The 15,060-nt window shown below is 41.0% G+C and overlaps 5 protein-coding genes across 7 annotated transcripts; 2 read left to right on the top strand and 3 right to left on the bottom strand.

The window, feature by feature from the left end:
• Nucleotides 1-120: 120 nt before the first annotated feature.
• LOC132796982 (negative elongation factor B-like) lies at nt 121-2,786 on the bottom strand. Its single transcript, XM_060808373.1, has 2 exons — nt 2,543-2,786; nt 121-2,471 (listed from the first exon to the last, which is right to left on the bottom strand). Exons 1-2 carry the CDS (start codon nt 2,663-2,665, stop codon nt 702-704), a joined length of 1,893 nt encoding a protein of 630 aa, XP_060664356.1. The 5' UTR covers nt 2,666-2,786; the 3' UTR covers nt 121-701.
• A 260-nt stretch (nt 2,787-3,046) lies between these two features.
• LOC132796986 (myosin regulatory light chain sqh) lies at nt 3,047-5,667 on the top strand. Of its 2 annotated transcripts, none has more exons than XM_060808379.1 (3): nt 3,047-3,196; nt 4,541-5,030; nt 5,092-5,667. In XM_060808379.1, the coding sequence occupies exons 2-3, from the start codon at nt 4,611-4,613 to the stop codon at nt 5,194-5,196; spliced, it is 525 nt and encodes a 174-aa protein (XP_060664362.1). In that variant the 5' UTR covers nt 3,047-3,196; nt 4,541-4,610; the 3' UTR covers nt 5,197-5,667. The 2 variants fall into 2 exon arrangements, with proteins under 2 accessions (XP_060664362.1, XP_060664363.1); XM_060808380.1 differs by having other exon boundaries at nt 3,066-3,196; nt 4,544-5,030.
• Nucleotides 5,431-6,804, bottom strand: LOC132796984 (UDP-xylose and UDP-N-acetylglucosamine transporter-like). The gene has a single exon (XM_060808375.1). The coding sequence runs from the start codon at nt 6,802-6,804 to the stop codon at nt 5,743-5,745; it is 1,062 nt and encodes a 353-aa protein (XP_060664358.1). The 3' UTR covers nt 5,431-5,742.
• A 2,910-nt stretch (nt 6,805-9,714) lies between these two features.
• Nucleotides 9,715-11,830, bottom strand: LOC132796985 (UDP-xylose and UDP-N-acetylglucosamine transporter). Of its 2 annotated transcripts, XM_060808377.1 has the most exons (3): nt 11,524-11,830; nt 11,311-11,390; nt 9,715-11,080 (listed from the first exon to the last, which is right to left on the bottom strand). In XM_060808377.1, the coding sequence occupies exon 3, from the start codon at nt 11,068-11,070 to the stop codon at nt 10,021-10,023; it is 1,050 nt and encodes a 349-aa protein (XP_060664360.1). In that variant the 5' UTR covers nt 11,071-11,080; nt 11,311-11,390; nt 11,524-11,830; the 3' UTR covers nt 9,715-10,020. The 2 variants fall into 2 exon arrangements, with proteins under 2 accessions (XP_060664360.1, XP_060664359.1); XM_060808376.1 differs by lacking the exon at nt 11,311-11,390.
• Nucleotides 11,831-12,134: 304 nt separating this feature from the next.
• On the top strand, nt 12,135-14,182 carry LOC132796983 (vanin-like protein 2). Its single transcript, XM_060808374.1, has 2 exons — nt 12,135-12,360; nt 12,438-14,182. The coding sequence occupies exons 1-2, from the start codon at nt 12,298-12,300 to the stop codon at nt 14,049-14,051; spliced, it is 1,677 nt and encodes a 558-aa protein (XP_060664357.1). The 5' UTR covers nt 12,135-12,297; the 3' UTR covers nt 14,052-14,182.
• The last annotated feature ends 878 nt before the right edge of the window (nt 14,183-15,060 follow it).

Here is a 15,060-nt window from a genome sequence, read left to right as displayed (position 1 = left end):
TGGCAGCGAAGGCCTTCAGCTTAGAAAAAAACATGTATTTATTTTCTACCATCAACAAAAACATGTTTCCATGTTTTTTATTGTTTATATTCATAAATTGAATTTAAATAATATAAGTTTACATCAAAAGTTGCGGACTTAGATCGGAATAGATTACAACAAAGCCATATCATTTATGATTTGCGAAATTTAAAATTAATTCAAAATAAAATAAAATAACACCATGATGAAATGTGACTAAATCGATATTAAACATTTAATCATTATGCTTGAGCAGCAAAAGAGAAATTTCAAACATAATTATGATTTCAAATTACATGTTTATAATCAAAGTTGTTTATAATTTTGTGCCGTTGAGGAAAAATCTAACAAATACAAATATTATAATATCACTTGCATTGATGAAGGACGTTCCCTAGACCAGAGAGATACGCTCTAGATATCGAATAGTTCTTGTTTTATTTTATACATATATTAAATGAGGTTATGTATGCACTTAAGACTATAGTTAATCATAAGACGCGAATAGTATGCGATAGTTGTATACATTATTAAGTGTAGAGTGTGTTTAAATTGTGTTGTTAACGCATAACAATATGAGTTAACAATATGTATTTTTACTGTAGTGGGAATGATGTTGTGCATTCCTTTTTGGACTTTTTGCTTAACTAAATCCATATCCCTCCCCCTGGCTGGTCAAACTATGGTGTGCTATAGTGCGGCGATGGCGACATGGACATGGACATCGAGGGTGACATCGATGGCGACATGGAGCCAACAACCGGTGATGTGGCGCTCTTTAGCGGCGAATCAAAGTCCGCTGGACTGTTCATGCTGGTGACTGGCGTCGTGGCAGCATCGAGTACAGCTCCCGCTGCAGCAGCAGCTGCTGCATCCAAAGCACCCGGTGGCTGTGCACTGCCAATGCGCTCCTGGAGTGATTCGTACAGCTTGTGTGTGTGCTCGTTATGCGCGGCCGTCGGTTGCATGGCCTTCATCAAGGTGCCGAGACGTCCAGGTGGCAACTTGTGATGCACATACCACAGGAGCTTCAGCATGTGGCGTGAGGTGACATTCTCGCGTTGCAGTCCCGCGAATATGAACTCATCAAAGAGCGTGGTGCAAAAGTCTTCGGTGGCAAACTCATCGCTCATGGGAATGAGTAATGCGATCAGCGAATGCAAAAACGGATCCTCATAGGCGCGATCGTCTTTGCAATTGGCCAAAATGGCCAGCACACGCAACAGACCCATGCGATCCTTGGCGCGTGCCGAGTGCAGTGTATAATACATAGCCAAAATGCTGGACACAGCGCTCTCCTGTATGTAAGCTTCGACAGCATCGGGCGCTGGACCCGAGTGCTCAATGGTTGTCAATGCGGACTCGCGTTCATCGGGCGGCAGTTTGCCGCTAAGCTGGCGACACTGATCGTCCACCATGAGCGACATCAGCGCGGGCAGAAACTTGGTGACCACCTGGCAATCGAGTTTTGGCTCCTTAAAGTCCTGCGAATCGATCATGACCCAAGCGCTCAAGCCCAAGGCGAGCATACGCAGCAGCAGTATCAAGATCTGATTGTCACGCGGCATGCCTTCGTTGTTGATCAAATGCTGAAGTATTTTGATAGCCGACGTGGCCAGAAAGTTGATCGCATACGGATCGCAGAGTGTCATCGACAGATCGCCCAACACTTGCTCCTGGCCACGCTTAATGTTGTCGAGGAACCCAAGCAGTTCACGCGACCGTTTGATGTCGACATTCTTCTCACGTATGCAAGCGTCCAAGCACCAGGTGAACTTGTGACACGGATCGATGGAGATGATCTCCTGCACCTCCAGATCGTGCAGCGCCATCAAGAGCTCGGCACGCAGTGTGCAATAGTGCACGTTGCGAGTGCGCAGGAAGAGTGTACGGAGAAACTGCAGCACCATGTCGTAGAGCTTTACGCTGGTGCCAATCATGTTGGCCAACTTCTGGACCACTTCGCCCTGGCGCCGCACTTTCGGTGTGGGCTGAAAGAACAGATTGTTCAGATTGCTGTGCTCGAACAGAATGTGCTCCTTTTCGCGTATATATTGCGAGAGTAGAGGCGACACTTCGTCGCCAAACAACGATTGATTGTCGCGCCATATCTGACGCTTCACTTCCGTATCGGTGTCTGCATAAAGCTCACGATCGCGCACCAATATGCGCAGATATTTGTCATCGATGTGCTGGGTGTTGCGCAGTATGGCCATCACCACGGGACGCAATGCCTTCACACGGACCACGGGAAAGCTCTTGACCAGCAGTTCCTTCAACTTTTTGTCACGTTCACGCGGCTCTTTTTGGCCCAAATCGTTAATGTGTGCGATGAGTTTGTCGCGCAGCTCTTCCATCAGAGAAGTGTGAAAATCGAGGCGACGTACACCGTGCAGGTCCAATAGCGGTAGCATAGGACGCAACGACGGCAATAGCACGCCATTCTCCAGCTAAAGAATGCACATAAAAGTAGATTTGTTTGTTTTTTGGCGCCTAAACAAAAATGTTGTTTATTGCTTACCTGAAAACTTTCGATGGCTTTCAGGGGATCAGTGCAGGAGGTGAGCGCCTCTCGTAGAAATGCCTGGCCGGGTATGTTGACGTCCTCGAGGCCGGTGCCATTGGATTTTGTGGGTGTGCTCATTTTCACTCAACAATTTGTCTGTTTTTCCTTTTTAGTGATTGACCCACACACAACAATAGCAAAATAATGGCCGCACTATCGTCGATAACGATAGCACGATAACTGAAAACATTGATAATTGCACTGCAACAGTGTAACCGTCTTTTGACGACTTTAGTATATCGCAATATAAAAATGATTTCATACTTATTTTTTTTTTATAATTTTGTAAAATGTTTTTTATTACACTCAGTCCTTTTTTCAGTAGTTTTTATTTTTTTTAGGAGCGAATCCCAAAGTTCTTTTAAGAGTTGCGCCGCTCATAAATGTAGGTTAATAATATACTTCAAATTGTTGTAAATTTGGTATATTCGCTATATTTGAGTGCTTTATCTTGTACATTTGTGAAATGTAAGTTGCGGTCACTTGCGACAGTATTTGTCATCTGTGCAAACAGCGTACAAGCTACACAACAAATAAACCGCTGCAAGCAACAGTTCAATTTATTGTTAAGACTTGTGTATTAAAAACAAGACGTTCGCAACGCCAGCTGTAAGTACAAAAAAGAAAAAAACGAAAATGTAAAATGTAAAATGAACAATAAAAAAAAGTGAAAAACAAAACACAACCCATCGGACGGTGATCGGCAAAGAAAGAGCTGTCTCTCTGTTTGCTTATGTGTTTGTATGTGTGCGTGTTTAAGTGTATATGAGTCAGCGTCTTAGCCCATAAGAAAACAACAACAAGAAGACATATTTGTGTGTGAGCTGTTTTTTTTTTTCGTGGAATTCGTGATAGCAGCGCATTTTGGGGCTCAAAAAATGGGGCGCGGTTATTGCTCATATCGAAGAAGTTTGCATGCAGCTGTCGTACACACACACACACACACCCGCCAATGCACATAAAAATGATGCAGCAGATAAGTCAAGTCGAGCTTTGGCTGCTGTTTTCATTCCTTTTATGGGCTTTCAATTAAGCTTCGCCATGTGAGTGTGTGTGTGCGCGAGTGCGTTTGTGTGAATATGTGTGCTTGTCTGTTTTTGTTGTTTTTCATTGAGTTAAATGTTTGGAGACATACACAGACGCACAAATTGAAGACAGTGCTGCCATTTTGAAAGCAAAAATAGCTAGTTTTAGCAAAAAAGTGACTAAAAATGGCTAAAATAAAATGTTGACAATTGCCTAAGAATTACTACGTAGAAATTCTTATTGTTTACCATAAAGATATGTATAGTAGGAGAATTTGTTTTCAATCTTATTTGTATTGTGCCTCTATTACATGTTTTTTTTTTTAATATTGTTTAAAAGATCGTCTATATTGCACAAAATAATTCAAAATTTTGTTTACAACTTATTGCTTGTAAATTTGTAGCATATCAACATTGAATACAGCTTTCACAAAGCAATCGTGATTCACTATCAAACAACTTCGAAGTTTAAGGTAAACAATAAAGATGATTAGGTAAACAAATTGTGTCATTGGTCTTAAAATCAAAAATGAAAGTGATGATTAAACCAAACCATAACACAATGCGTTTATTTAGATCATCTGCAAATAATTCTGATTGTTCGTGATGTTTTAAATTGGCCTTAATAGCTATTTTTATAATAATAGCTAGAGTTAGCCGCAAACTGGTCAAATTGGCAGCACTGCATGGAGTCGTCGACGTTGTCATTTTTGCCACCATGACTCACACACAATTCCATTTGGTGCGCTGTGTGAGTTTAATGTTGACACAGTTTATGAAGCTCTGGCTGATCTTGCCGCTGCAGCAATGCTATATGTCTATATATAGACATTTACACTCAGAGAGCGATAGAGATAGAGAGAGAGGGAGAGATATTGCCTGCAACTAATAATGTTTTATGTTTTTTCGTTTTATGCCCCACACACAGTAGCAGCGAACACATCACCACATCACCAACATCTGCAACAGCAACAGCAACCACAAAACAGCTCTTCAAGATGTCTTCACGTAAAACCGCCGGACGTCGTGCCACCACCAAGAAACGCGCCCAACGTGCCACCTCCAATGTGTTCGCCATGTTCGATCAGGCGCAGATCGCCGAGTTTAAGGAGGCCTTCAATATGATTGATCAGAATCGTGATGGTTTCGTGGAGAAGGAGGATCTGCACGATATGCTCGCATCGTTGGGCAAAAATCCCACCGATGATTATTTGGATGGCATGATGAACGAGGCGCCGGGACCAATTAACTTCACCATGTTCCTCACGCTGTTCGGTGAACGACTGCAGGGCACCGATCCCGAGGATGTGATCAAGAATGCCTTCGGTTGTTTCGATGAGGAGAACATGGGCGTGCTGCCCGAGGATCGTTTGCGTGAGCTGCTCACCACAATGGGCGATCGTTTCACAGATGAAGATGTAAGTAGAAGGAATTTGCGTGAAATGCCTGAATGTTTTAACTCATTTATTTAATTGGCAGGTCGATGAAATGTATCGCGAGGCACCGATCAAGAATGGTCTATTTGATTATCTGGAATTCACACGCATTCTCAAGCACGGCGCCAAGGACAAGGATGAGCAATAGGCTGTTTGCAAAGAAAACAGTTTTTATACGTAGTTTCTTTTTTTTGCTGAATGATAACAATTCCAGCTTCCGGTGCGGCGCCTCCCACACTTCCAGCTGCCCAGCCGGCGAATAATACTGTCCAAGAAAACAAAAACGAAGAAAAAACTGTCAGACGAATCGTGTATTTTTTGATAAATTAATATTAATATTATTATTGCCACCTCTCCTATTGATTAATCAACTATCTACATATGTTTTTCAATTTTTTTTCGTGCTCCGTTTTGCATTTCCATCTACTATATATATATTACAATTCGAGAACAATGCGCAATGAATTCTTTCCCGATTCGCATAAGTATTAACTCATCTACTAGTATATACATATATGATTATTATATATATATATATATATATAAACGTATACATACCTAAATACAAATACATTGCCCATTGTACACGCTTAGTTCGTTAACTTGAATGTGTCCCACACTTGTCTTTCTCTTCAGTTATTGTTAGCATATAATAATATAAATATAAATTGTACTTAACAACTCTACTCTACTACTATAATCGACTGTATTCAACGCTCGTTGGCAACGGCGAGTCATGACGTCGCTGGATGCGCTTCTTGAAAGCATCCATCAGCTGATTCAGCACATCCGCAAACAGTATCGTGCCAAAGAAGACGAGCACCGTGCCCAGCCAATGGCTGATCGTGAACGGATTCCTAAAGTACATGATCGAGAACAGCAGCGAGACAAACTTTCGCAGCGTCACCACCAAAGTGACAGTGAGGGAGGCGCACTCTGTGGTCAGCACATAGACCGAGGCAATGCAGATGTACTGGGTGATCACATTGAACAGCAGATAGACGAACATCAGGGGAAACGAGAGGCTCCAGCTGGTGCCGGGCAATGGGATCGACATCGCTTCCGAGTTGACAGCGATGCTCCAGTGCTGGGCAATGTTGCTGGCCATCACCAGGAAGCCGGGCAGCGGCAGCATGTGTGTGTAGAACAACGCCTCATTGGGATGCTTGCCGTGGCGCTTGAAGATCACCTCCTGATATATGCCCATGTAGGCGGTGACAAGCAGCGCGATCGCCAGCAAAGCGATGCCCACGCACCACCAGAAAAAGTCCGAGTACGATGTTTCCACTTTCAGCGAGTGATGTGTGTTGTCCTTGACATCTGTGCTCGACATTAGGGTGCAGAGTATTATTCCACCTGTGATCATGGCCACCGAACTGTATTGCCTGAGATTGTAACGCTTCTTTAGCAATATAATGCCCATGATCATGTTGGCCATGAGCGAACCACTGCGAAAGATCATGTGCAGCGGCATCGGGATATTAAAGTTGAAGGCGTAATTGTTGCAGACGTTGGCGCCAAAGAACAACACCACAAGCATCACGTAGTCGCGCATGCTGATCTTGGGGCGAACGGTGAAGAATTTGGAGGTGAAGACGAGACCCTCGACGGCGATGAAGAGGAACTGCAGAAAGGTGATCAGATTGCCGGCGCCGGGATCGATTTTGATGATCAGCTCGAGGAAGACGACATTGCTACAGCAGCCGACAAAGACGAAGATCATTGCCAGGAATGCCTTTAAATTGAATGATGCCATGATGACGCTGATGATGACGCTCCCTCTGCACGGTGGAAGGGCGAAACGAAGAATGGTCTTTTTTTTAGTATAACGTTCTCTCTTCTCTGTGCTCTCTGGTAATCAAGTTCATTATTCTAACGCTATCAACGTTGAATTCGTTGTTCAACATGAAACATTGCCACTACATTATTAATTTATTATCTTTTGCAGTCGAGAAATGAAAACGATATTTCTTTGTTTCCAATTTCAATCATTCTGTTTACGTTCGAGTCTACTCAATTTTTACGGAGTACCTGCATTTCAAAGTGTTGATCTAATACTACATAAATGAAAACTGACCAAAAATCGCACGACAGAAATGCCAAATTTAAATTTAAGCGCAGTAACTATGATAAATAATCGAAGTACCCTGCAGTATTTGGTAACTTTTCAAGCGAAGGAGCTGAAATTTTCAGAATATTTACCGAATACAATACACTAGGCTTGAGTTAAAAAATTGGCTTCATAAATTTATAGATAAAATTCTAAGTAAGTGCATCCTCAACATTAAAAAAAAAAACACTGACAAAATTAAGCAGAATATTAGATAAACACACCAGAGAAGAACTTTGATTGAAATGAAAGAAATATTATAACAAAAATGAAAACAAAGCTGTCAATTCAGCAATTCTCTATTTTGTTTATGATGTGACATTATTGTTTTATGATACCCCATTTGTGATTGCAGGGTATTGTGGTACTTATTATTATTATAATTGTCTTTCTCGGGTACTGATAATGCTGTGATATGATTACGAAGAGTCGAGGCAACTATCTATTCCTATTTTTTTGGAAGATTAAAAAACCTTGTGGTGCAGAAACTTATTAAATTAATTGCCCCAATAGCAGACCAAAGCATGTGTATATCTGTCGCCTAAGTCTTATCAAAGCTTTAACTAATGTAGGTCGCTGAGTCAAAAATTCCACGTAGAGCTTATTCAAATATTTTTCATTGGAGGTGAGTTGTAACGTTATAACAAGTTGGACGTGGAATTCAATATAAAAATTGAAAGAATGAAATCAAATATACATATAAAGGAGTTTTCATCTATTAAATGTGTTACGTTAGTTTGCTGTTTACATTACAATCACATAACCTCAAATGTAACGCGCATAACCTCAAACTCACTTTCTAAACGCGAATCTTGAAAAACGTCTGCACAATCCGCGATATTCCCAACGAATGAAAGAACTTTCTTATCGGAAAGTTTTGACTCTCAAACAAAAACTTTTAAAGTTTCACAGTAATTATTTTCTTCTCATAAGAAATCACTTAAAAAAAAAAATTAATCAAATACTATTAAAGTACAGCACATACTTTTGAAAATGTAATTGGCAAAAGTTAATACGAGGCAAAATTTGAAGAACTGCGCGACAACCGATGCTGTGAAGTTCTCAAAACTGTCTAAAGTTCTTACGATCATACAAAAGTAACAAGTGTTTTAATATTTATAAAAAAAAAAACAAACAAAAAAAAAACAAAAATGACTTTAAAATTGAAATTTGACTTCCGTTAATTAAATAATGTGTGTTTCTTTACGGAACAACTGACAACTAACAACGATCCTCTTTGAAGTGCGAGTGAAACATGAACGTCAATGGCAGATCTTAGATGATATTTAGATGGAAAGGGGAAGAATTTTTGTGTGTATTGCTGTATTGAAACAGCTGTATCGAGTCTCTGTCTGGCAGAGACGTGTCTAATACTCGAAGTAGTTTTTGTTCAACTTCTCTCAACTGCATATCAAACTGAGGTGAGGTTTATAAAAATATTTTAAAACTAAATTTATGTCAATTCCGAGTTGTTTGATATCGTAGACATTTCCAAGTTTATTTTGTAACTATTTCTGACAGTTTTTAGGTAGTTTAAATTTAAATACTTTAAAGAAATGTGAATATATCATTATCTTTAGCATTGTGCATTAAATGTAAGTCAATTTTAAAGGTATCAAAAAGTTGAAAAATGTAGAAAAAACAATGAATATATTAGAAAAAGGACTAGATTGATTAATTGTGTAAAGTTTTATTAAAAATATTGTAGAATTCTTTGAAGAAAATATTACGTAAAATATAAATAAATATAGGCCACGAGTTTATTTTTAGGATTAGCTGTTTTAAAAAAGTATAACACTGGAGTAAGAGTTTAACTAACATTTAAATACGGAACTCAAACAAAAAATAAAAAGTGGGTTCGACTTGAGGTTCAATTAACTGTGTTCTGCAAACACAGACGTTTTTTTTTTTTTGGGAAACCTAATGACGTTTGCAGATTGTAAAGGGTATAAAAAGTATATTGAAATTAAATTCGTTAAAGATACATCAATTATATTTATATAATTGCGCTCCTAGAACATTTTCCCTATGAGGTAATCCAATTACAGCTTAGTTTAATTAAATTGTGTTGCTAATATCAAATTGTGAATTAATTATCTTGATTTGGCGTTATTTTCAAATTATTTACAGGGTATTGGTATTCGAGCAAGTGACTAAGTGATGCTCGGCTTTGTTGATTCAACTGCTCGACTAGCGACAAACAATAGAAGAGCAAGCTTTGCGATGAAGAACTTAAAAAGAGAAGACAGTTGAGAATTTTTACCATTTTCGAAGTGGGACTGCAGAAAGGCGAATGCAAAGGGAAGGAAAAGAATATAAGGTGAGAGAGTGAAAAGACTTAGTAAAGAGAGGGTAAGAAACAGAAGAGAAAGAAGAAAATAGCTAAAATTGTGGGATTAATGGCAGAAAAAAGAAAGTTAGAAAATATGTAAGGCATGAGAGAAGATTAGAAGGAACAATTGTAAGTGAAAGGTAAACATTTAATCATAATTAAAGCTTATTTTTGTAAAAGAGATAGATAGATAGATATTAGGAGGGAAAGATAAACAATTACGATAGGCTTTGTCAAGTAATTTATTTGTTTTGTTCAAAAAATCTTTGTTAAGAATACTTTTAGTATAAAAAGATGCCAAGCGGCGCATGTAAAGGAATAAGGTATGGGGAGATAGAAAGAAAAAAGTTACCAAAAGGGGTGTTCAGAAGGCTGCTAAAAAGAACAGATAAAGACTTAACTAAAAGTATTTACAACATACACGAAATTACGTATAAAGAACGCAACGAAACATGGAAAAGAGCATCACACAAAATAGAAATTACCACTGAATAGCTTAGGATTAGGATTACAATTTAAATGACGTAGGTTTAGCCTGTCTTCAGCTTCTGCTTGCTGCCCTCCAGTTGTCGCTGGGCACGCGCCTTATACGCATCCTTCACCTGGTTGATCACATTCGCAAACAGTATCGTGCCAAAGAAGACGAGCACCGTGCCCAGCCAATGGCTGATCGTGAACGGATTCCTAAAGTACATGATCGAGAACAGCAGCGAGACAAACTTTCGCAGCGTCACCACCAAAGTGACAGTGAGGGAGGCGCACTCTGTGGTCAGCACATAGACAGCACTGATGCAGATGTATTGGGTGACCACATTGCACAGCAGATAGAAGAGGATCAGCGGAAATGAGACGGTCCAATTCAGGCCAGGCACGGCCAAGGCCACCGGCTCCGTGTTGATGGCAATGCTCCAGTGCTGGGCAATGTTGCTGGCCATGATGAGGAATCCGGGCAGCGGCAGCATGTGTGTGAAGAACAACGCTTCATTCGGATGCTTGCCGTAGCGCTTGTAGATCACCTCCTGATAGATGCCCATGTAGGCGGTCACCAGCAAGGCGATGGTGAGCAAGGCAATGCCCACGCTCCACCAGAAGAAATCCGAGTACGAGGTATCCACTTTCAGTGAGGCATGGGTGTTGTCCTTGACATCGCCACTGGACACCAAAGTGCAGAGTATTATTCCAGCTGTGATCATGGCCACCGAACTGTATTGCCTCAGATTGTAACGCTTCTTTAGCAATATAATGCCCATGATCATGTTGGCCATGAGCGAACCACTGCGAAAGATCATGTGCAGTGGCATTGAGATGTTGAAATTGAAGGCGTAATTGTTGCAAACGTTGGCGCCAAAGAACAGCACAACAAGCATCACATAATCCTTTAGAGCAATCTTTGGCTTGACCGTAAAGAATTTTGATGTAAAGATGAGGCCTTCCAGGGCGATGAAGAGGAACTGCAGAAAGGTGATCAGATTGCCGGCGCCGGGATCAATTTGGATGATCAGCTCGAGGAAGACGACATTGCTACAGCAGCCGACAAAGACGCAGATCATTGCAAGCAGAGCTTTCATGTTGAATGCCATCTTGTAAAAGCTAAGGAGAGAAGGATAGACAGAGAGAGAGAGAGGTGAGTATTCAAGTGTGGTAAAAAGGGGAGGGGGAGTAGTCAAAGTTGCTGAGTTGTGATCGGTAGTCACAATTTACCGGTTGTTTTACGCACGTCGCCGATAAGCCAATTACGCTTGTGTATGTGTGTGTGCGAGTGTGTGTGTGTGTGAAGGACGTGACCCACGCAATGGAAAAGCCTCTGCTGATACACTTACTTTATAAAATAATTTGTGTTGAAATTCGTTGAATTCCGTTGTTGTTGTTAGTTCGCTGCGTTTTAGTTTTGTGATTATTTCTGATGTGTCATGACGCGTTTCAAATTAAAAGAATAAATTATCAATTAATAGCATGAAGCATACACAGACACACGCACACACATTCAAACACACGTGCTGGACAAAACTGCAACAACAAAAATAACCGCTTACCCGTCGAGTTCTTGACGTTGTTGTTGTTATTGCTATTGCTTTTGCTCCCCAAAACTTCGCGCTATCTCTTTCTCGCACGGTTACAGCATTTAAATACAAATTGACCTTCAAGTTTTAGCACACCTTGCTGGCAGCTTTAAAACAATGAAAATAAAACTATTTCACAGTGCTCTGTTATTATGTTGTCAGTTACAACTTGCACTTTTGTTTCTGTTGTGATCTATCTTGTTGTTTCCAAGTGCGAGCAGCTAACTACGCTATTATTGCTGCTGTTGCTATTTGTGTTTGTGTTTTGGCTGTCGACCGAACAGCTGCTGTTAATGAATTCTGATTTATCGATATCGCCGCGACTTATCGATTCGTGCGCAAAAATGAGAGCAGGCGCGATATTTAACTCGCTGCCAGTGCTGCCAGATGTAACAGAAATTCAAATGAAAGCTTTCCATACAATTCCGTTTTACGTCTGATGATAAAGTAAGATATTTTTAGCACGCTGTTGATATTGAAATTATGATTGTTTTTTATATTTTATTGTAGCATAGCATCAATTGCGATGTCTTGGTTTACGACATCGGTTTAATAGTTGTTAACAAAATTCAGCCTAATCTTATCGGACAGTGGTTGAAACAAAGTAGATGACATGTAATTTAAATGTATATGACGGTGCCATAAGATGGGGGTCGTTAAGCCTGACGTATTTCCAAATGCAGCCAGTCTTCATGGTCATCATGAGCTGACACTGATCTTCAGTTGAGTTCGGCCCACAGCCAAAAGATGAACGTCAACGTCCTTAGGCTGTTATTCATATTGATCGCACTCGCGATTCACACGGAGCAGGTATGCGTGGCGTTGCCAGACTTAATTAAAAAATTAATTCAAATTCGAATATTTCCGTTATTTTACTTGTTTTGCAGTTATCGTTACCTACCGATTCCAGCTACAATGCTGCAGTTGTGGAGTTACCTGTCCAAGTGGGAACTCCCAGGGAGCGTGTCGAGCTGGCCAAAATACTCTACATGAATATTATCGAGTCGAATGACACCGCCGACCTGGACATTCTTGTTTTTCCCGAGTATGTGCTGAGCAATCGAGATTCGGCGACCTTTGTGCCAAATCCCGAGCAGAACGTAATACCGTGCTTTGAGCCCGATTACGAAATGTTTCTGGTCGAGATCAGTTGTGCTGTGCGCGCACGTCGCATCTATGTGGTGCTCAATCTCGCGGAGAAGGAATTATGCGGAGCGAATTACGGTTCAGACACCTGGAATCCCTGTCCCGCCAACGGGGTGCGTTACTTCAATACCAATGTGGTCCTCGATCGCGATGGTCGTGTGGTGTCGCGTTATCGCAAATCGCATTTGTGGCGCCAGGAGTACAAAAGTACCTCCGTATTGCGGCAACCGGATATGTCCACCTTCGACACGGACTTTGGCGTCACCTTTGGCCACTTCATTTGCTTCGACATGCTCTTCTATGAGCCTGCCATGCGATTGGTGATCGAGCGCAACATCACCGACATCATCTATCCCACGTATTGGTTCTCGGAGCTGCCCTTTTTGGGTGCAGTGCAGCTGCAGGAAGGCTGGGCGTTTGCCAACGACATCAATCTGCTTGCCGCCGATGGCAGTGATCCGGCTGGCAAGACAACCGGCTCCGGCATCTATGCCGGACGTGCTGGACGCCTTTCGGCTGGTATCTTTGAGCAGCCCACACATCATATGTTCAAGGCACGCGTGCCCAAGCGAAGTCGCTACACCGGAGAAGCCTTTGAGCTGCCGCCGAAGGTGTTGCCAGCATTTAGTCAGCAGTTGATTACGCCACGGTATACGGCACTCGATACGTTCAGGGATTACAATGTGGACATCTTTGAGACGCGGCTGCTCGCTGTCGACTTTCTGAATGTCACGCAGCGTCTGTGCCACGAAGATTTCTGCTGTGACTTCGAGGTGGAGCGTTCATTGATTGGCAACTCCGCCGATTATGCTCAGTATCGCTATCGCTTAGGTGTGTATCACGGCAATGAGACGACCTTCATCCGTGTGGATCGCAGCGAGCAGGCTGTGTGTGCACTGTTTGCCTGCACCTCGGATGAGTTGCTCAGCTGTGGCCGCATCTTTTCCGCTGCACAACCGACGGCCAATCAGTATTACTTTAGGCACATTCGCATTTCGGGTTTGTTTCCGGCAGCGAAGCGTCGCTTGATCATGCCCAGCACTTTGGATGGCGTCATGTTGCCCCTGGATGTGGCTCAGTACACTTGGAGCGAATCGCCGCCGGCCAAGCAGCTGCAGGATTCATTGATCAGTCTGGAGCTAACGGCGCCCAAGAATGATCTCTTGACCTTTGCCATTTGGGCCAATTACTTTACCGAGCTACCAACCACACATAATTTGGATCATTTCCAACCTGTTCCATCTCCAAGTACTCCTGGCAACAACAACAACACGAGCAACGCAGCTGCTTCCAGCATTTATGCTGCAGTCTCCACTTTGTGCCTTCTTCTGCTGGCAGCTGCTCTTAAGGCTTGAGCCTGCGAAGCGTTCTTTCTGCTTATTACAACCTTTTTTTTTAATACTTTATAGATTTTTGCATTTATTTGTTATTTCAATTAATTTAAATAAAAAACAGGCACTCCTTAAGTCCTTTTTATTTCCAACAACACTGAGAAAAATTCAGTAATTAACTTGCATTCCATTATTGTTATTTTATTTTTGAAATGCTTTAAATTGTAATAAAAAATCATACTATTTACTTAAAAATTAAATAATGTATATTGAAATTGCATTAATTAAACACTACATTGTATAAAAATAATAAAAAATTGCTTTTTTATTTAGAAAAACTAAATAATCACAGTATTTCATTTAATTTTATGCTCTTGTTGTTGTTGTTGTAAATATTTGATGTTGTTGTTGTTGTGGTGGTTGGACGCGGCGATGGCTAAAAAGTGTCAAATCAGCAGGTGGAATACCAGGCAAACAGAAATCAGCAGCAAGCAAATAGCTTTCTTAATTATTAGTAGCGCCATCTATTGCCTTTTAGGCGCAACTAATAACTATTTGAAAATGTTGCCCCTGTATGATAGGCACCACTTTTTTTCAGCCACCTTACGGAGACATTTGCGAGCTAAATAATTTTGTGTAACATACTTTCAGGCTGCACCTAGAATCGGCAGTCAGAAGTTGCGCCAACAAATCCATAGATGGCGCTACTAACTGATGCAACGATGCAATTGATGCTTGCTCCTAGTTTCTGTTCGCCTGGTATTTCACCTGCTGAATTGACACTTTTTGGTCGTCGCCGCGGCCAACCACCACAACAACAACAACAACAACAACAAATATCTACAAAAACAACAAGAAGAGCATAAAATGAAAGGAAATAATGCGATTATTTAGTTTTTCGAAATAAAAAAGCATTTTCATATTAATTTGATATAATATAATAATAATGCAAATACAATATATATTTTTTAATTTATAAGTAATTAGTATGATTTTTTATTACAATTTAACGCATTAATAAAATAAAATTGCA

Source organism: Drosophila nasuta, chromosome X (genome assembly GCF_023558535.2).
Source record: "Drosophila nasuta strain 15112-1781.00 chromosome X, ASM2355853v1, whole genome shotgun sequence".
NCBI classification, from domain to species: Eukaryota; Metazoa; Arthropoda; class Insecta; order Diptera; family Drosophilidae; genus Drosophila; species Drosophila nasuta.
This window is presented reverse-complemented; position numbering and strand designations above follow the sequence as displayed.